At 40.3% G+C, this 22,225-nt stretch overlaps 1 protein-coding gene and 1 long non-coding RNA gene across 2 annotated transcripts in view; both read left to right on the forward strand.

The window, feature by feature from the left end:
- Window positions 1-3,261: 3,261 nt before the first annotated feature.
- The window catches only part of MUC2 (mucin 2, oligomeric mucus/gel-forming), a 174,643-nt gene continuing 155,679 nt past the window's right edge, over window positions 3,262-22,225 (forward strand). Inside the window, exon 1 of the mRNA XM_074954816.1 lies at window positions 3,262-3,611. Coding sequence (XP_074810917.1) covers window positions 3,560-3,611 — 52 coding nt within the window. The 5' untranslated portion in view covers window positions 3,262-3,559. The remainder of the gene's footprint in view (window positions 3,612-22,225) is intronic.
- Window positions 16,110-22,225, forward strand: part of LOC141988819 (uncharacterized) — a 58,610-nt gene continuing 52,494 nt past the window's right edge. Inside the window, exons 1-2 of the long non-coding RNA XR_012639836.1 lie at window positions 16,110-16,226; window positions 19,061-19,180. This is a non-coding gene — a long non-coding RNA (uncharacterized LOC141988819). The remainder of the gene's footprint in view (window positions 16,227-19,060; window positions 19,181-22,225) is intronic.

Genomic DNA, 22,225 nt, shown 5'->3' on the forward strand with positions numbered 1-22,225 from the left:
AAATAATTTTTCATGGTTACTGTGATAAAATTTCATTTTGAAGTGGCAAAGATTTAATGCCACTAAGAGAATTTTTAAATAAAAAATATACTTTTAGCTCCTGATGCTGAAAACATTTAGGGGTACATACTTAAGTACATGAGTAGTCCCACTGAAGTCAATGATTCATGTGAGTTAACTTGCTAAAGTGTTAACAGGATCAGGACTTTAATTTTCAATAGTTTGGGTTTTTTTGCTTATAGCTGTTTTGTAAAATTCAAATTACCAGTAGCAGTAAAGCATTTATTATACATTTTAATCTAAAGTTGCAATAACACAAATTTTAAAATTAGTTTTACAAAGCCTAAATCTCATTTAAAATTGATTATTTTTGAAAATATTATTATTTTAATCACCTTGGCTTGAATCACCCCACCCTATTTCAAACTTGCAAAATGGAAACAACTTCAAAACATTGGCATTTTCCATGACATTTTTCACCTGATTTTTCAATCTGCTCTAAGGGATACAATGGTCACCCTTCTCAAGGAAGGTCCTTACAAAATACTTCACCACTTTTATCCAGCAAGTATAAAAGAAACTGTTACCTGAACGTAGCATAGCATTATCTTCTGCACTTCTGGACTCTTCACTGTCATCATCTGGAAAATAGCAGTTGGTTAAATATTACCACTGATCTTTCCAGCCAAACCGTGCATATTTTAACATGAATAAGATACTCCTTTTTGACTTGCTAGCGAAGCTAGCTTGTTTGGATCTTGCCTATTTTCCATTCACCAAATAGGTATTCGTGGGACATATGGAGACAGTGCCATAAATGGTATTTTCTACAAACACAGGAATGCTGTGATAACTAGGAGTAAAGTAAGGCGTACTTGTGGCACCTTAGAGACTAACAAATTTATTTGAGCATAAGCTTTCGTGGGCTAAAACCCACTTCATCGGATGCATGCAGTGGAAAATACAGTAGGAAGAATATACACAGAGAACACGAAAAAATGGGTGTTGCCATACCAACTGTAATGAGACCAATCAATTAAGGTGGGCTATTATCAGCAGGAGAAAAAAAAAACCTTTTGTAGTGATAATCAGGATGGCCCATTTCGAACAGTTGACAAGAAGGTGTGAGTAACAGTAGGGGAAAAAATTAGCATGGGAAAATAGTTTTTACTTTGTGTATAACGACCCATCCACTCCCAGTCTTTATTCAAGCCTAATTTAATGGTGTCCAGTTTGCAAATTAATTCCAATTCTGCAGTTTCTCACTGGAGTCTGTTTTTGAAGTTTTTTTGTTGGAGAATTGCGACTTTTAGGTCTGTAATTGAGTGACCAGGGAGGTTGAAGTGTTCTCTGACTGGTTTTTGAATGTTATAATTCTTGATGTCTGATTTGTGTCCATTTATTCTTTTGCATAGAGATTGTCCGGTTTAGCCAATGTACATGGCAGAGGGGCATTGTTGGCAGATGATGGCATATATCAGTTGAAATTGCAATGTAGATAAATAATAAACAGGAATGCCAAAGCATATCATCAGTGTACTGAGTACAATTTTCGCTGAATGACTTTAGCTGACTTTGTTTCGTTTTGTGTATAGGGAAAAGCAAGGCTTTGATAATTATTGTAAGCAAATCATGAGCAGAGATGGGGATGCAGAGGAGAATTTTTCTCCTTGAACTCTGCTTCACAGGGAATTTTGCTCCCTTCAGGGTTCTCTTCCTATAGCTTTTACCCACTTATGACTGATGAAATACTTACTTAACTCGAGCCAATCGTTGCCCCTGCTGCCTGAAGGGAAATAAATAGTTACAGTTAAGAATCATCTTAGTATAACAAAGCTAACATTTATATAGTGCCTCTCACCCTAAAACTCTTTACAAACTAGATTCAGGAATCTCATCATCCATCAGTGAAATGCAGGCAATTATGGGGTGAATGCAGCAGCTTGTTAGCTGCACATAGTTTAAGATGGAAAGCGAAGAAAATAAAATAGTGCATTTTTTCCAGGAAGAATTTTAAATAGACAGAATATGTGAGGTAATTTATTCAGAATACTAGAACTGAAATGCTAAGCCATATTCATTTAATTTTTGTAAAGGTATCAAAGGCTCTTTTTTTAGCTATAAGTGCTTAGGAGTACAGATGGATGAAATTTTTACACACAACTTTTTTTTCAGAAAAATGCAGCCAGCAACATCAAAATGTTTTGTGAATTCATGTCAGTTTTAGTTAACTATTTGAGTCAAAAAAAATCTAAAAAATTTCAAAAAAGTCTAAACGTTTTGACATTTTTGAAAAAAACCTTTTTGATTTTTTAGTTCAAAATGACTTTGTACAAAATTTCCTATAATTTTATTTAAAAAAACCCAATCAAAACATTTAAAAACCAAAACAAAACGTTTCAACCCCAAATTAGTTTTTAAAACTTTTTGATTCACCAAATATTTTTTAGAATTTCATGTTTAATTGGACCTGAAACAATTTTTTTTAATTGTCCGCAAACTGAAAAATCCATTATTTGTGCAGCTCTGCTCCGGAGTCCAGACCCTTCTATATTCTGTCTCAGGAAGCTGACAGCACTTCCAGCAGTATAGTGCCTCCTAGTACTCTGTTGTCATTGCTTCAATGTACAGTGTGACTTTGATGTACAAAATCAAAGTGACGAGGGAAGGCTGTTAAAAACTAAATATTCACTGTCCTGGATACCTTCAGAAATGTGGTTTCTTCACTTGGAATAGAAGGGACCACAATCACTGCCAGGGAACAAATGCTGAATTTGTAATGATATCCGCTATATTAATATTACTACAAATGTATCAATTAGCTAATATTAGTAAAGCACTTAGAACATATAAAGAGCTAAGGCCTAGATCCCAAAGGGATTTAGGCAACTCATCAGCCTAATCAAGAGACGAACAGCCAAGCCAAAGAATTCAGAAAATCTACACTTTTTGTATATATACAGAGTTTTAAGGCGAGTTAAACATTTACATATTAAATAAGAACCATACGTCCACAAGAAGTGCTTGTGATTTGATTTAAAGCCAGCACATTATTCACTCTTTCCGACTCTCTAGTAAAACACAATGCCAGAAAACATAGTGTTATGGGTGAGACCCAAATTGTGGTATCCCTAATAATGCCTCAGGCAGCTGCCTTATTGCCATGGCAATTTACCAAGCCCAGCAGTCACTTTATGAGTGCGTTGCTGTGGTAACCATGGCTTAGCGAAGTGGCAGCAGGACTGCAGCAGTTAAGGCTGGTTCTGACAGCAGGGCTGCGGGGTCTCCCTCCCCACATTGACAGCACGTCAGGAGGGAGCTCCCTGCATGGCCGAAGGGCCCAAGACGCCATGGCGGAAGATGTGGGGGAGGCTGGAGTTGTCCTGGCATGACAAAGCGGAGACCCCATCCTGGACTGTAAAGAGGAGAATGAGCACCTGGCTGTGGGGAAGGCCACCATGCTACTGAACGGTTCCTTTCTGGGGATGGTTCCCACACTTCTCCAGGATTGTCCTGGAGTCTCCAGGAATTAAAGATTCATCTTTAATTAAAGATTGTCATGATGAAACTTCCAGGAATACTCCAACCAAAATTGGCAACCGTACTGGCTGGTGAGTGAGGGAGTGGGGCCATGACACTGGATCCCTCCAGGCACAGGTTGGTCCTGGTGGGGCAGACCTGAGACCTCTGGCCAGGACTGCAAGGAGGAGGACAAATATTGGTATTTGTGAGACTTTGTGGTATGTGCTTCACCTGCCACAAAAGTCACTGGCTGCCACTGCAGCCAAGCCCAGTTTGAGGTATCACTGCTAACCACAAGAACCCCATTCAGCTGCCACCTAACACTGCAGGAACCTAAACTCACTCTGTGCCTACATTTTTACTGTAAAAGCTCCCTAAGCACTTAGCATGTGCACTGCTGCCTCACTCTGTGGGTATGTATACATAAGAACAAAAAACCCACGGCTGGCCATTTGACTTGGGCTCATGGGGTCCAGGCTCTGGGGCCGAAAAATTGCTCTGTAGACATTTGGGCTCGGGTAGGAAGCCGAGGTCTGGGACCCTGCGAGTTACTATTTCTTTGTAGGCAAACCCTTCAGTAAGAATTCATAAAGGTAGTGTTTTACATGAGCCCCTTGATGCAGGGACTTTCTGACTATGTGTTTTGTTCAATGCCTTTTACAATAGGGCCCTGATCCTGATTGGAGCTCATTGGACACAACCTCATCTTAAATGTGTAATAACAGGCAAAGTATTTACCTCTTTTCAGAAGCTCCTTCTGCCTGTAGAGAAATTGATGGGATATATAACTCCCTTCAAGCCCTGTGAAAGCAAAAGGTATAGATAAGTCAACATTACAAGACAAAACAGAAATGTAGCATCAGTTTTTAAAAGCTCCTTCCTTTCCCTTGATTTATTGTGGACATCACTGTTGTACAGATAACAGTTACTGTGCTTGTGTCAACGCATGCACAGCTTGTAATGAACTGCTTCTCTTCAACTGGTAGGAAGGTACTTTAAGAGGCAAGAGCAAAGCGCATCCTGCAGAAGCCATATATCACTCTGTTGTGTCTTTTGCATGTTACACAACATACATAATACGAAGAAACAACCCAAAAGTTTGCTAATCATATATAACATACAAGGCCTAGCTATATGTATACATTGCTGTTCTGCGGAGTTCTGGTGGCTTCTGAAACACAAAAGACACTGATGGCCACTAGAGGGCTCATTAACTGTTTAAACAGATATTACCCAATTCCTGTACACTCAGTGGTTGACTGAGTGTGATGAAACAATTGGCACTGTGAGTAGTGAGTAGAGAGGATGGCTGAGGTGCTCTCTCCTGTTTGTATGTGGGCTGATGTTGAGACCTATCTGTGTTTAAAATAGCTTTGACTCTCAGGCTTCAGGCTTTGTCTCCCTTAAGCAGAATTCGATTTAAATAGATAGCCAGCTAATGAAAAGAGGTATTCCCCCTAGTGCTTATTGGAGAGAAGGTCTTGAATACTCAAGTGTTTCTTGGTAGAGCAAAGATGATAGTAGGGACAGGTGACTGTGAAAAATTCTCTGCTATGACACCTTTTATGCGCAGGAACAAGTTAAATATTGAATGACTCAACTTTCTGCAAGGTCTCACGGCCACATATGATATAGTGTTTTCTGGCATTTTTACAGAAGCTAGATGTGTGGAAGAGATCCCAATATTTCAGTCAAATTAAGTCCAGTTGAATCTTATTTTTGAAGAGCCTTGTTGCACATAGAGGAGTTACTGTGGCGTCTGCAGCAGCCATGTTTGGTAGCTCCCCAGGTGTTGGTATGTGATGTTGAGACAGCAGAGGAAAGAAAGAGAGCTAACAAGATGATTCTCTTCTTACATTTTGTAAAGCCATAGAAAATCTGGAAAGAATCATGGCAGCCAAACTGGATTACAAGTAAAGGTATTTTAAATACACAAACTCCTCATTTGGAGAGATTTGAGGCAAGATAATCTTCTGGTTAAGGCAATGAGCTGCAACTAAGGAGATGATAGTTCAATTCCTGTGGTTGTGGCAAATTACCTAATCTCCCTGTCTCAGTTTCCCACTGGGATAGTACTTATCACACATGCTGTTGTGAGGATAAATTCAGTTATGTCTGTGAGGGCTAAGATACTGCAGTGATGAGAGCTATCTATGGGAAGTGCCCTAAATAGATGGGAAATTACTGAAATTGTCGAAATCCACGTACCAAAAATGCTTTCTTCACAACCTGTGACAACATCAGAGGTGTGCTGTCTCACAAAGGAAACAAGTAACTACAGAGTTCAAAGTAAATGAAATTTCATAACCTTAGGGCTTGTGTGTATGAACACATAGTGTGCAGCAACCTGCAGTGTAAATCTATCCTACTGTAGCTTGCTGTGCACTAAGTGTCTGTGAGACCTTTGCTGCCATACACTAAAAGTTCCTTAGTGTACTTTAATCTATTCCTTGTTCAAAGTGGGGAACTTAGTACACGGCAGCAAGATTCATATGGATGCTTAGTGTGTGACAGGTTAGTGTGGGGTAGATTTACACTAGCTTGCTGCTAACTAAGTATTCATATAGCCAAACCCTTAGAGCCAGTAATGGTAATAATGTAACCATTTTTTGTTGTCTTCAAGTGACGAGAGAAAAACGTCATGGAACTACTTCACTAGTCACTCGACCACCAGCTGCTAGTCACCTTACCAGGCAATCAGCACTTTTAGTTCCACAATAGTCTGAGATAGCTCATATCAGAACATGAGAGACTATACCTGTATAGCCTCAGATCCTGGGCTTGGCCAAGGCTGCTCTCAGCTTCTGGCATAATTTAGAATAGAGGAGGCCACTGGTTGCTCTTAATTTTGCCAGTTTTAAATAATCCCTATGAGTTGTAATGCATGTCAGGCATTTACAGAGGACAATGTGCTCCAGTTATGCCCTCTTCTGCCCCTGGTATGTTCCCAGGGCGTCCGTTACAATGAGGAGCAAAAGGAGAGGCACACATAATTAGGTAAGATGGCTGTATGGCAAGTGAGGTTTCATTGTTCAGGTGGCTGAATATTCCAAGTCTTTTGTATGGAGTCATCAGTTTGTTCATGAATCCACTGAAGGTGGGTGAAAATTCCTCAGTTGCTACACCTAAATCCCAGGCTGTGAAACCTGAGTCACTCCTACCCCTATTCACAGAAGTCGATGCCTTTTGTAGATATTTGCTAAGCAGGATTTGAGAGAGAGCCTTAAAGCATCACTTGAAAGGCAGACTCATTTAGTGAGGCTGATGCAAAACATGAGGTCTATGCTTCTGGTCCCCCAAAATGCTAATCTTTTAGCTCAGAATAGATAGTGTGCTGATTTCTAATGCTATCAAAGTTCATGCATGCCAAACAGCTTCAAAATGCTAAGTCTATGCTACTCTTACTTTGTTTCAGGGAGCGGAATAACTAAATGGGATAATTAGTATTGAGTAAAGGGACATGCAAATGTAACAGAGATAATTAAGTACATTAAATTTGCACTAGCTTTTTTGCTCCAAAAATTTCTGCTCTACAAAATATGGATTCATATATTGACAGCCTGTAGCTCAGCCTTAATCCTGTCAGACTTGAACTATGCAAATGATTATAATACAGTAATTTTGCTCACCAGGCATATTTACCCTTCTTTGTCTAGCTCTAAAAAGATTTAGTGAGAGCATCCTGGTAATTTTATTAATCAAACTGCACATCGTGTGCAGTCCTATGTAAGAGCTGGGTGGGAATTTTCCATCAAAATGGTTTTCTGACAGAAAATGCACTTTCTGAAAAATGGAAATTTTCCATGGGAAAAATTTGATGTTGCCAGAAATTTGCTATTTTCTGTTGGGAAAACTGAAATGAAAAATTTGGGGTTTTGAACTGACTCAGAACTTTCTGTGTTTAACTTATTCAAAATGATATTAAACTGCATTTCTCTATGAATGCATTGTTTTATGGGAGTTGTACTTTGGGCCCTTGTTTTCTCCCGTGGGCTGGGCTTCCTGGAGGACTAAATCTTCCCATAATGCAATGTGAATTTTCCTCTGACTAAGCTGCTTGGTGCACCATGGGAGTCACATTACTCTGGGTGTACTGTGGGAGATGTAGTCCAGCCAGGGAGCCTGGCTCATTGGGGATCGTGGGAGTTTGGATTCCCAAACTACAGTTCCCATGAGGCAATGCACCACTATGTGAAAATGCAGTTTAATATTGAACTAACTTGAAACAAAACATTTTGGGGCAGTTCAATAAACTGAAAAATAACATTTCTATTTTGGGAATGTCAGAATGTTTCATTTGAATAAAAATGTTGAGATGAAATTGTTTGACATTTCCAAATCAAAGTTTTTCAGAATTTCTGGTCTGTAAAAATTTTTGCAATTGCAACTTTTTGTCACAATTTGGGGTGAAAACCAATGTTGAAATGCTGGCATTTCCCATAAGATGGAAATTTCAATTTTTGCTCAGCATTAGTTGTGTCATTTTAAAACCACCTGCATTCCTACAAAATATCATTGCTTCAAAGGAATGTTGCCATGTTCTACTGCAGCATGGAACTTCAGCAAAACCTAGCAGAGAAGGGGATAATACACCAGGTAATATATTATCTACACACCTCCTGTAACATTTGCATTAATAGGAGCTTATCCTCACATTAAGAGTAAAAATACTCCTAAATTTATAATCAAGCTTAGAACTTATTTTTTTTTAATTTGTTTTTTCTGGCACTTTTTTAAGATGGTAGATATACACATAGATGTTATAAATGATACAGTATTTATTTTGGTACAGCATTGTTAAAACTGAAAGAAGCATGTTTTGAAGAAGTCTATATTAAATAACGTACACATCTCCAAGTGTGTACGTATGTTGTGAAATTACTTATGGGTAGATAGACAAGCAGAAGTTGCAGGAATTTGTATGCTGTAGCTAGCTGTGTGGTTGGTTGGGGTACACTCTGTACTGATACTTTGTAACTCTGGAGAAGCAGATAAGAGGGTTAAAATAAATAACCAAAAAATATAAGATGAATTTGTATGATGATAATTAAAGATAATGCCAACACTCATCTTGTAGCTGCAGTAGTAATAATCTAATCTAACTACAATATGTTCACTGTTATTTCTAGTCAGTCTGAAGTTATTAAATTACTTTTATCTCTTTCTCAGCTAGGTGCCAGCATAGCATGATTACCTCTAAGTGAGTACCTAGCAATGCACATCCTTATAGTAAGTACTGTATAAGTATACAATATCTCTTTAGGATCCAAGGCTGGCTAAGTCTACTGTGACAGTCAAACTAAGTAAGCCACAATTAAATATCAGTAAAGTAGGAGCCCTTATATCAGGTTATGGTTAAAACTAAGCATCTTAATCCAGTTTGCATTATCAGTCATTTTTGCTGTATTAAGCTAATGTACACTTATTTGAGTTGGCTACAGAACAAGTAAGCAAGTGTCAAGATTTCCGAGAGCTTTTTTACCATATACACACTGCAACAATGAGTATTTAAATTTAAAATGAGAGATGGGCCTAATCTGTAAAATTTGGATACAGATCTGAAACTCCCAGAGTTCAGGGGAGGGAGATGGGATCTAGGAGGTTTGGTTTACTCCGTTGTACAGATAAGGGCTAGTCATGCAGTTTGGATCCAGATTACAAAACTCTGAAAACTCCCAAACCAAAGATCGGGGCATTCAGATCACAGGTTTAGGTGCAGATTCATGTCCATTTAAAATTATGATGTTTTAAAGACTTGTTTGAAATAACTAATTCAGCATTTACTTTTATAATCCCAGCTGAACAATGTGAATATTATGTCTAAAATGTGCAATTGTAATGTTAAATCCTTCATCCAAAACATGGCTGCTTGTCAGGGAATGAGTCTGGGAATAGCTAATCATTCTCTTGGTCGTGCAGCACACATTCTATCTATATTTATCAGGTACTTTTATGGCTCACATCACAGTAGTAGCTGAGTGCCTCACAAACTTTAATGTATTAATCCTCACTACACACCTCTGAGGTAGGACAGTGCTACTATCCCCATTTTACAGATGGAGAGCTGAGGATATGTCTACACAGATATTTAGTTTGTGGCATGCTGGGGTGTGAATCTACCCCACACTAGCCTGCCACAGACCAACTGTCCCTGGGCGTGGCGGGCTAGTGTGGGGTATGTTCACTCACACCCAGCTTGCTGCGAACTAAATGTTTGTGTAGACAAGCCCTGAGGCCCAAAGATATGTCTGTACTACAATCGGGGTGTGTGATTGCAGCACCCAAACTAGCTCACTCAAAATGGCGGTGAAGCCATGGCAGCATGGACAGTGGCATGGGCAAGCTGCCTAAGTACATACCCATGCTCTGGGGTGGGCTTGTACCTGGGTGGCTAGCCCATGCCATTGTCTTTGCTGCCATGGCATTGCTGCTATTTTTAGCAAGCTAGCTTGATCAGAGCTAGCTCTGGTATGCCTATACATGCTACAATGACACCTCCCAATTGCTGGGTAGACATACCCAGGGAGGCTAAGTGACTTGCCCAAGGTTACACAGGAAGTCTGTGGAGGAGCAGGATTCAACAGTAAATTCTCAATTTACTGTGAATGTTTGGGTTAACATTTAAATATAACGTGATTACAGGCAAAATATGCAAAAATGACACAACATCTTACTCAACATTTCTGTTCCCTGTGTGTCTGAGTCTAGCTGTGTGCTTCACAGGCAAAAATAAGTTTTACTCCTCTTAGCACTGCAGAGCCATTGGAGCTATGGAAGAAAAACCTGGGCTCTATTTTGCTTCATGCTTCCTTAGTTGATTTACCACTTAATGTCTCTTTTAAAAAATGTGCATTTAGTATTCATGAAAGGTGCTACATTGGGTAGGCCTGGAGCCATAGACATAGAATCATAGAGTTTCAGGCCAGAACGGGCCACCAGATTATCTAGTCAGAACTGCTGTATATCACAGACCAACAAACAGCATCCAGCCTCCCCAAAGCCAACCCCAACAACCAGAATTAGACTGAAGTATTACAACCCACAGGAAACTAAACAATTGTGTGCCATGGACAGAGAACAGGAGGGACTGAGGCATGAAAGCCTGAGGCCTCTACAGTGGCAGGGAATTGATTAAATGAGATATACCCAGATGATCCTAGCAAGTGACTTAAGTCCTATAGTTTTTTGTATTAGACGTACAACTGCACTGTCCCATCAGTGTGCCTCAAACTTTGACCAGGAGGGTTTGTCTTTAGAGGTAAGAAAGTTCAGCCTCCATATTTATTAATTCCTTGGTTCTTCTGCAGTGACTATTAACAAGGATATCAACTGTAGGACTTGACCACTAGGAACTACATTGAAACTATCACCTAAGCTAACCAAATAGCGATGGTAGTAGCTTTTGGCTACTATCTATCTGGACTGGTCTTGAAACAATGGCAGTGATAAGGGCTCTGTACCATCCCTAAGCTATCACTGAGGTTCTGATTACAGAATCTTTATTACTGGTGGTTAGGTGAGGGGGGAAAAAACCCCACCACAGTTTGATTTTTCACATTCTAGGTTGATTATGCAGGGATGTCAATTAGATAAATAATCTTTTGACTTCAAAATTGGATGCAGTTGATCTGGACATCAGTGACACTGAGCAAAAATGGAACCCCACTATGTAATTTTATAGACACCTTTACTTTTATTAAAACTGCACTTTAAGCATCTTTGATGATGACTTATTACAGAACTCAAATCTAATACTTGATACCATATTGATAAGTAACTTGGAATATGGCACCTGAATTAGATTTAGGATTCAGGGGCCATGTTCTGATTTTGGTTACAGTGGTGTTAATGAAGTCAGTAGAGCTATTGTGGGATTTATACCTATATAACTGAGATCAAAAATTGGCCTGTGGAGTTTACATAAGCTTTAATTGTTCATATTTTTCTTTCTCTAGTTACAGTACAAATCTCTGATTCAAGAATAATATGTACTGTTACTGGATTAGTATTATATGGGCCATTAAGTGTGGTAAACACAATACAGAAGAAATAAATTTAGCTTTGTTCAAACTAAGCTAAATAAATTATGTGTTTTAACAGCTTAGACTATGTGCTTGAAGCATTTTTGGCAGCCTTCAGAGCAATTGTAATAGCTGATAATTGCGGAGCAGACATAGAACAAATAGAAGAAAAGGAAACCACAGTCTAAAACAACACACAGATTAATCTCAAAGTAAAGAAGGCCCTCAAATAATCCAGCGCAAGCACTTGCGGGAAAAAGAGGCACGTTACAGATTCAACATGTTTGCTTTTCAAGCCTAAAAATAAATAAATAAATAAATAAATAATCTATGACATCCAAAAACGCTGGGCCAGAGAGGGGTGGGAGGGCAGATCCCTTAATGAAACATAAATCGATTCATTTTGTATAAAGCGCTAGACAAACAGAGTAGAGATTTCATTTGAACATTTTATAGATTTGAACAATTTCCCACATTTCAAGCATGGAAGTCCTTTTTTAAAGAATGGGTTTAATAAAGAAAAATTATGCCCTTTCTCTGACACATATTTAAGACCTTGTGCACTGATCTTAACAGGCACTATTCTACAGAGGGTACATATGCAGGTCTCCCACTAGCATCAATGTGAGCGCTGCATGTGGAGCTACTGCAGGGTGGAGACCCTTTGTGTGTGCAAACACAATATACAATTTAGCATTGGCTGGTGAAGGTTCTATGTTTTTGAGGGATGTGACATAATTCACTTACTATGTACCATGCAGTCAGTGATCCACCAAGAGTTTCAGTAACCAGAAATTCCAAATAGAGAGAGTGGAGGAGGGGAGGGAAAATAATTTAAAATTGTTCTACTGGGTTGTATTTTCAGTCATGTGTTTGTGAAATATGTAGTTGCATATTTTAAACTTCTGATGGGGAAAAATATCAATGGAAATTATAGTAATTCCACTGACGATGGGGGAAAAGGTCTGCATCACATGTACTGTTGGTATAATAATGGAATCTTCTAACATCACACACTGCAATCTCTCCTCGTTTCACTATCTACCTATTTCCCTTTGAATAACACAAACATCCAACAAAAGACATCTCATTTCTAGCTAGAGATCTTAGACTTACCTGTGCAGTGTAGAAAACTGCAGGAAATTAGTAGTAGTAGTGCCAAAAGCATGGTGTTAGCCTTGAGTGAAGTTTCTTTTTTCAGGGCTCTCCGCCCCTACCCGCTCAAAAGGGGCAGTGCTGCTGCTGCCACCTTCAAAGCTTGCCTTTTCAAGCTTGGATGCTTTATATATAGAATGGCAAAGCCCTCCCTCATTCCCCTGGACTTCAGAAATTGCAACAGCTGGCAAAGTGGAGTAACCGCCAAACAGGATCTTCCACCTTATCAGGCTCAACACACCTAAATGCCACTTATAAAAGAAGGAAAAAAAAAAAAAGGAAAACACAAAACTCCTCCAGTTCATTATCATTTTTCCAAGGGCAGTTTAATGGATGCGTTGCAACAGTTCAAACACATTTAACTCTATTGACTGTACAAATTTGGTACCATGTCCAAAAGAAATGCAGATCGGTAATGCGTAAATTGTGATAGGATCTGATAAGGAGAAGAGTAACTTTGGGACCAATACCCCAAGTGGGAATAAGAAGAGGTGGGGTGAACTGGAATGGGGAGGGGGGAGTAGGGAGAGAGATGCTTAAGTATGAGTGAACATTACAGATCTCAAACCTTCTGATTAACTCTTCTTTTTCTCTCATAACTGTCTTATTCATCCTTTCCTTGATTGACTTTTCACGCAAAGTGGCGAGAAACCTTTCTTCCACAGAAGTGATAGTATTTGTTTCCTCTTGTTGAGGGATGGGGGAAATTTCATCTCAGCTCCGGATATCCTACTTTCATTTGCGCTGACATGTTAGTTTCCATACTAGGCTATCCCATTATAACACTGTTTAGTACCCCTCTAGAAGAGAGCCCTTCAGCCAGAGTCGAGGCATGTTAAGTGGGTCAAGGTGGTAGCTTGTAGCATTGCTGCTACCTTTGTACGAATTCTGTGCAGAGAGGACGTCATTACTCATGGTGATTGATGTGGCATCTTTATCTGAGACAAAAAGGAGTGGAATTAAGCTACAGATGTTCTTTCATTATTATAACAATGTGATATATAAAAAAGATGCCTTTCCCTGTGAAAATACCATGTTTATGGGTCACTTCTCCATGTGCATTCTCCTTGGCTTCTATTTTTTACATATGGACCACCCTCTTTGCATCTTTGTACAGCCCATCACATGCCTGGGTTTCTGTCACTCTGCCCTTCCTAGTTTTTCCTCCTAGCTAAATGAGTACACCTTCAGTGGCTCCTCATATTGTTCCTAACCCCATCTCTGTTGCCAAGCCGACTGGTGGGCACAAGCAGGGCAGGCGTTATTTTTAGTGGAATATTGTTGCTCAAATTGTCTCCACATCTCCCCTCCATTCCTTACATTTGTGCACCACTCATGTTCAGTGATATTTTGTCAACATTTAAAAAAGAGAGAGTAGGTACCCTGGCCTTGAAATCTGTTTAAGCTGTCTTTCATGTTGCCGTTCATTCACAAATGCACACACCTGTTGGCATCTTCAATGAAGGCTCTTGTCTTTTGGCTGAGCACAGGATTAGACTCCCTGATAAAGTGTGGAGTATGTGTAGGTCCAGTTGAGGTGCATCCACACTGACATGCTTACTATGGGTAGTTTAGAAGCACAGATAACCTGCATTTTGTGCTTTAAGGATAATTTCAGAAGTTCTCTTTTGCTTTCCTCTGAAGCATGGGACATAGGTGCCAGGATAATCAGGGTATATCTCTCTAAATTAAGGATCTGCCATTACAGAGTCCTTGGGCATTGGTGCACCACAGTCCCTCCTGTTCTCTGCCTGTGGCATACAATAGTTTTGTCTCCTGAGGGTCATAATACCTTGATCTAATTCTGGTTCTTGGGCTTGGTGTTGAGGTGGCTGGATATATAGGAGGTCAGACTAGCTGATCTGATAGGACCTTCTGGCCTTAAACTCTGTGACAAAGTCTTGAATTCCTAAACGTTGGAGACACTGTTCCCTAGGCTTCACTAGCAGGTACCTATGGTTACTCATTTTCAGTGTATGCCCAAGCAAATCTGAGCATATTTATAGTATGGATGCAAAACCAAGTGTTTTCTGGTGATTTGTTTTTTTATGTTTATTTTTCATAAATAAGAAAGATATAAACTAAAATAAAAGTCAATAGGAAGACAAATTTAAAAATACCTCAGTAAGAAAATAAATATTTAAGTGAGGAAGTGAAAGTCCTGAAGCTTGATCTTTCAGAGATACTGACTAGAACTGGTTGGAAATTGTTTTAGCAAAACATTTTACCTTTTCATTGAAAAACTGACTTGTTTTTTCAGCAACGGAAAACCAAAACATTTCTGGCCAAAAATCTAAAATCTTCAGCTGAAAATTTTTGGGGGTGGGTTTCCACCAAAAAAAAAATCAAAAACTTTCTGCGGAAATTTTCTTTAAGTCAAAAATCTAATTTTCCATAGAAAAATTTTTTGATAGAAAATTGTTGATCAGCCACTAGTACTGATGACTAGCAACTCACATGGCTTCAGTTAGAGTTGTGAGTAATCAGCACATTTAAAAATCTGACCCATGATTCTTTAGTGACACGTTTTGAATGATGTTTTTCCTTTGTATGTGTCTTTAAATTCTGGTTACCATTGACTGTTCTTAATGTTAGATATTGTATGCCAACATAATAAATATTAAACTGCATATAAGAGCTCTCTTTTCTGAGCTATTTAGCTGTTTCATAAATCTTCCTTTAAATATTCCAGATTTTTTTGAACTTTTATCCGAATATGTTTATCTTTTAATCCTTCCTGTAGTCCTAAAAGCTTGTAATTTAATCAGCGCCCCCCCCCACCCCGCTTTTTTTTTGAAGATATAAGTGAGAGAATATAAATTTAGGCCATGATTTTCAAAAAGTGATTCATAATGTTGAGTGTTTCTATTTTTGGGTCCTAGACTTGAGATACATTAAAGGGACCTGATTTCAAAAAGTGAGTGCTCAGTACTTTCTGAAAAAGTTGGGTCTTTTTAAGGGGTGTCAAGTTGAACACCCAGAATCACAAGTCACTCTTGAAAATATTGACCATAATGGTAAAATATTAAGTCATCAGAACAACTTGAACCACAAAAAAAAAAAAGGTTAATTAGGCCAATGCTACATTAAATAAATTATCATATCTATCACAAAGCTTCATGCTAGCATATAATACACTAAATTTTATAAAGAATTAGCTCCTAAGTTCTTATTAATGCAACAAAATCAAGAAACTTCATTTTCTCTTCTTTTAGAATTTAATCACTCAATCGTAATCAGGAATTATAGCATTCTCTATTAACTTATCTACTGAATCACTGATATTTTCCAAATATGAGTCTTTCTTCTCCTTGACTGAGTTAATGACAACAACCTAGCATCATTGTTGTCAAATAGGTATTTCTTCTTTGAGTGATTGTACATGTCCATTCCACTTCAGGTGTGTTTGCATCCAGTGCATAATTGTCAGAGACTTTTCCCTCAGTGTTACTTATTGGGACGGTGCACGTGCCCTCTGTTGCCTCATGCTGCTGCACCATGGTATGAAGGATGGAGTCGCCCAGGATGGTAAGTTCCTTCTTACCACCCATGACTGTTGTTGGAGCATGTGTTCTTGCTAGTGCAAGATTTGCCTTCTATTTGTATATAGTTTGCACCCATTTTAGTAGTTTTTAGTGTTGGTTAGTTATACATTTTGTTTTTAAGAGTTTTCAGACATTTTAGTACCCATTCCTGGTACTGTCAGTGGTGTTGGGGATTGCATCAGTCACCAGAGTTTAAACCGTACCACTCGTGCAAGAAGCCAATGCCAGTGAGTGACCCACACTGTCTGAAGTGTCTTGGGGAGACTCATGTCAGGGATCAGTGTCAAATTTGCAGAAACTTTAAGTCTAGAACCAAGAAAGACAGGCAAAGAAGGGTCTGGTTGACTCTGCTATGCTAGGAGGTGATAAGGCTGTGGAATTTCTGCATTGTTATTTCTATCCACCTCCAAGTCTCTCACCTTCCTGGAGTTTACAATACTCTGGCAGACTGGTGAAGCAGATCATTCATGAGTCACTATGAGTGAGGCTTAAGTTTCTGCAGATGGTGGCAGCACTGCACCCAACTTTGGAGCCTTTCTGCTTGGAGTGGGCACTGAGTGAATCTGTGTCCATTACAAGTGCTCCTCCTGCTTTGACTGAGCCTTCAGGCCAATCAACCTTGCTGGTACTGAGGAAGAGGCACCAGAAAGTATCTAAGGGCTCAGCATCCGAGAGATTGAGATCCTCAGCACTGAAGCCCAGTAAGGACAAGGGCAGCGGAGTGCACTTGAAGCAGACGACCTCTTTGAGACAGTCATCAGTTCAAGGGGGTCCATTGACTCCAGCACCAGCCACGGTCCCATTGAGACTGGCCCCTGAAGTGGCATCTACTTCAACAGTACAGCCCTTGATGTCTCAACAGCAAGGATTTTTCTGGTACTGTCTACAAAGGCTTACACAGTGGCATGGAAACTGCTAAATCTCTTGGTGCCAGTTTCCTTGGTGGTCCAGGAGTCTTTGCACTCTGTACCAGCACCTATTTTGCTTGTGCCAACCCATCAACTGGTTCTTGGGGCACCTCCAGCCTCTCAAGTACCTCTCCAAGTGGTGCCATCTAGAGGAAAGTAGGCCGTGATCTTGCTGGTGCCACCCTCTCCAGGCACCAGCATCTATCCCCAGCAATGATGGGAATAGTCCCCCACCTCCCACCCCAGTGAGATGAAGTGGATTCCTTGTTGGACTCAGAGATTTGCTCTTACATCTCATGGCCACATCACATACAGCAATATCCCTCGCTCGGCACCTATCGACCCAGCCGTGTGGCCAGTTTGGACACTGCAGGCTCGGCAGCTTGGGCCAAGGCATTGGTCATTATGATATGTAGATGTTCCTGGCTTCAGTCATCCGGTCTCCCTCAAGAAGTCCAACAGACCATACAGGACCTGCACTTTGAGGGTCCATCGCTTTTTTCTGTGCACACCGATGAGAAATAGCATAATCTTAAGCACTTGAGGGTGATGCTCAAATTTGGGGCATCTTTTTCTGAAGAGGAAGCTGTTTTGTCCTCAGCAGCCTCACCAGTATCCTACTTTCATGCCTTGCATCCAGAATCTAAACAGAAAAAAGGCAGAAGTTATAGGAGAAGACCACCCCTTCCTTCCTTCTGCTGCAGATACCAGTTTATCCAGTTTCCATAGTAGCAGCCACTCCTACCCTCTTGTTACCAACTGACTGTCTCTTTATCCGAGTGCTTGGTTGTACATCTCCTGGAGGAGGTAAATCTGTCCTCCAAGTGGGAGCCATAGAGGAAGTTCCTGTTTCTCAGAGGAAAGGGATTTTACTCTCACTACTTCCTGCTCTTGAAAGCAACAGGGGGTCTCAGGCCTATTTGAGACCTAAGAAAGGTCAACAAATTCCTGAAGGAAATAAACTTCCAGATGGTCACTCTGGCTTCTATTATCCCCTCCACGGACCTTGGGGATTGGTATGCTCCCCTCAACTTAGAAGATGTGCATTTCCATGTGGCAATACATCAGAGCCACAGGAAATTCTTCAGGTTTGTGGTTGACAAATCCCACTACTGTTTATATTATTACCATTTGGACTGTCTGCAGCCCCTTGTATATTACAGATCTGGCTATGTCTGGGCAAAGAGAGCACTCATAGCATCTCATGAATGACCTGCCTCACCAGTCTGCCAAAGTACTTCGAACTCCGGAAAGATGAGAGGCTTTGAGGTGGATAGAAATAGCGATGCAGAAATCCCACATCCACATCACCTCCTGGCATAGCAGACTCAACCAGGCCCCTCCTTGCCTGTTCACATAGGACATGGCTGTTGTATTGTCTGTTAGTACTAGCAGATCTTACCCCTTGATAAGGGGAAGGAAGGCCAGACAAGCTAGAAGGATGTCCCTCACTTTTCTGGCATTCAAATCATGGGCAGACCACAAAAATTGAGTCTGCAGGGACCCAAGGTAAGCCCCACAATGAGAGTAGACACATCTGTAACTAAGGGGAAAGCTGGTTGAGGAGGAGTAAATGGAACTCCCACACAAACATTTGAAGAGTCTTTCTACCAGTCTAGAGAGGTCAAGACTTGTGGGAACATCCAAACTAACATGTTTAGGGGATTATGGATCAGTGAGTACCCCAATGCTAACCACCATTGTAGTTTCCTGAGATGGAGCCTGGCATGCTGAACTATGTACGTGCATGAGGCTATATGTCTAAGAAGCAGTGTCAATTTTGAACTGTCATGGTAGGATGGGCCTTCAGGTCCAAAGCAGTGTTAGCATTGTCTGGAATCTTAGCTGTAGAAGCAGAGACATAGCGTCCACAGAGTCCAAGACCACCTAAACTTTATCCTTTGTACAGGTGACAGGATTGATTTCTCTCCATTGATGAGCAACCCTAGTGCATCTAAGGTGGATTGGATGACCATCACACTGGACAGTACCTGAGCCTTGAACTGGCACCTTATCAACCAGTCATCAGGTAAGGAAACATATGAACTCCTTTGAGAGTAGCAGCCGTGTTAGTCTGTATTTGCAAAAAACAAAACAAAACTTGTGTTAGTCTCTAAGGTGCCACAAGTACTCCTTTTCTTTATATGAACTCCTATCTTTCTCATGAAGACCATCACCACTGCCATGGCAGCCCCACATAGATATGTTTGCAACAAAAGTAAACAGGAAATGTCATTGGTTTTGTTCTTGAGCAGGTCACAGCTCAAGGTTTTTCATGGACAATTTCCTATTGCCCTGGACAGACAAACTCCTGTACACATTTCCTCCAGTTCCACTTCTACCCGAATGTTGTTCAAAATCAAACAGCACCAGGCTCAAGTTATACTTGTAGCTCCACAGTGTGATCTCGACAACATTAGTTTTTGACTTTGCTGATCCTTTTGGACAAAGATCCTCTGATACTTCCACCGGATTCAGACCTGATCTCTCTGGACAATGGGCCTCTCCTTCACCCCACCATGCAGACCCTACACATGACACCCTGGATGCTCCGTGGCTGGCTCATCTGGAGGAAATTTGCTCAAAGGAGGTTCAAGATGTGCTTTTAAATGGTAGAAAGCCTTCTATTAGGTATACTTACCTGGCAAAATGGAAGAAATTCTCCATCTGGTCCCAGCAGAAAGGTGTTTCCCCACTCCTAGCTTCCATCCATCAGGTACTGGACTAGCTCGTATACCTGAAACAACAGGTCTTGCTATTAGTTCCATCAAAAGCCATCTGGCAGCTATCTCGGCTTTCCACCCACCAATTGATAACTGCTCCCTTTTTTCCAAGCCTATGGCAATCAGATTTCAAAAGAGTTTGGAGAGGTTATTTCCCCAAGTAGAGATCCTATTCCCCCTTGGGACTTAATCCTAGTGTTAGCAAAGTTAATAGGTTCCACCTTTGAACCAATGGCTACCTGTTCCTTCCTTCATCTTTCCAAGAAGGTAGCCTTTTTGACTGCAATCACCTCATCCAGGAGAGTGGGTGAGTTATGAGCTCTGATTTCAGAAACTCCTTATGTTATCTTTTATAATACCAAGATTTACCTCTGCCCTCATCCAAAGTTCCTCACTAAAGTGTTGTCCAACTTCCACTTTAATTGGGCAATTTGTTTACCAATTTTCTACCCGAAGCTTCATAATCATAAAGATGAAGGAAAAGGTCACACCTTGGACATTAGAAGAGCTTTAGCATTTTACCTGGACCACACTCAGTGGTTTAGGCATTGTCACAGCTATTTGTGGCAATTGCAAACAGACTGAAGGGCCTTCCAGTCTCCTCTCAAAGGATTTCCTTTTAGATCTCCTCTCATATTCATTTGTGCTACAAGCCGGCTAATGTGACAACCCCAAGAAAAGTGTTGGTGCATTCAACTAGATCATATGCAGCATTGGCAGCCTCTCGGGCCCAATTGCACATTCTGGACATTTGCAAAGTGGCAAGTTGGTCATCAGTGCATAATTTTGCCTCGCATTGTGCCATTTCTCAACAATCTAGACATGGTGCCAGGTTTGGACATGTGGTCCTTCAGTATCTATTTAGGTAGACTGCGATCCCACCTCCAGACTGAACTGCTTGTGAGTCACCGTTAGTGGAATTGACATGTGCAATCACTCAAAGAAGAAGAATGGTTATTAACTTGTTCAGTAACTGTTGCTCTTCAAGATGTGTTACACATGTCCATTCCACAACCCACCCTCTTTTCCCCTGTCTGTTGGAGTCTATCTGGTAAGAAGGAACTGAGGGAGAGAGGTCTGGGTGGCTCCGCCCTTTACACCATCTGCAGTAGCTCAAAGCAGCAGAGGGTGCATGAGCCACCCTGACAGGTACCGCTGAAGGAAAAATCTTTGACAATTGCACACTGGGGTGCACACACCTGAAGTGGAATAAACATGTGCAACACATCTCAGAACAACAGTTAAGGAACAGGTTAGTAACCCTTTCTTCTTACCGTTTATCATAAAACCTTCTTTATCAAGAAAGGATGATGAAGCCGGGTTGATTTCAATGAGAGCTCCACAAGTGGAGCATTTGCAGGACCGGACATTCAACAGTAAATGTAGTGCTGATGTAGAAGTATCAGACTGACAACTTTAGGAAATGAAGTCCTTCATTTATCCACAGGAGAGGTATAATAACATGGTGATCTACGTTGTTACTGGCCATATACTGGTCAACCAATGTGTCTTAACTCTGACTTGCCAGCGCCACCTTAAGCAAGATTATTTCAGACCCTGAAGATGTAAGTGAAGGCATCAAACCCGTTCACTTGAAACTGGAATAAGACTACTATTTCATTTCATACAGGGCACAAAATAGCCATCAGATATTAACAGCTCTGTCTCTGTGGACCTGGCTGGATTCAAACCAGTGATCTAGAGGTAAAAAGTTTCATATCCCATTACCATTCCCCTGAACCTGCAGCCTTCCTTTGTTGTTAAGTTTTTACATTTTTTTAATATTGCATTCATACATGCACTGTAAGAAAGTGATTTTAAAGTACATATGCTGGTAAATGCTAATTAAAATATTTCCAACAAAGGATTGCTATTTTCAGCTTCTCAGATTTACTGCAATGTTCTTAGCTGCCATTCATTCTATTAGAGAAAATGCAGTAAGTTCAGCTAGCTAAGAAAAGATTGCCATTAAATCAGTTTAGAACTTATGACTCAAAAATCTGCTTCATAAAATATGAATACATCCAAATATCACAATGCTCTAGATAAAATTAACTAAAAGGAGTACCCAGGAGCATATTTTATTTATGGGGACAGATCAAGATTGAGCATCAACAATGAAACGTTTATTGGTAGTCAGAGGAAATTCACAGGGTTTCACTGAATGAATAGCTGGTTTTGGTTACAGAGCTCTGTGAAAAGTTAACATATCTGGTTGTATATGTGGAAATTGCCATTGTCACTGTAATAATCTGTCCAGCTTTTGTCTGAATCTGTTATTCCATTGATTAATATTTGGTATTATTCTGTTTTTTCATGGCATCATTATGATTTTTTGGCTGTCACCATAG

This window comes from Natator depressus, chromosome 6, assembly GCF_965152275.1.
Source record: "Natator depressus isolate rNatDep1 chromosome 6, rNatDep2.hap1, whole genome shotgun sequence".
NCBI lineage: Eukaryota > Metazoa > Chordata > Testudines > Cheloniidae > Natator > Natator depressus.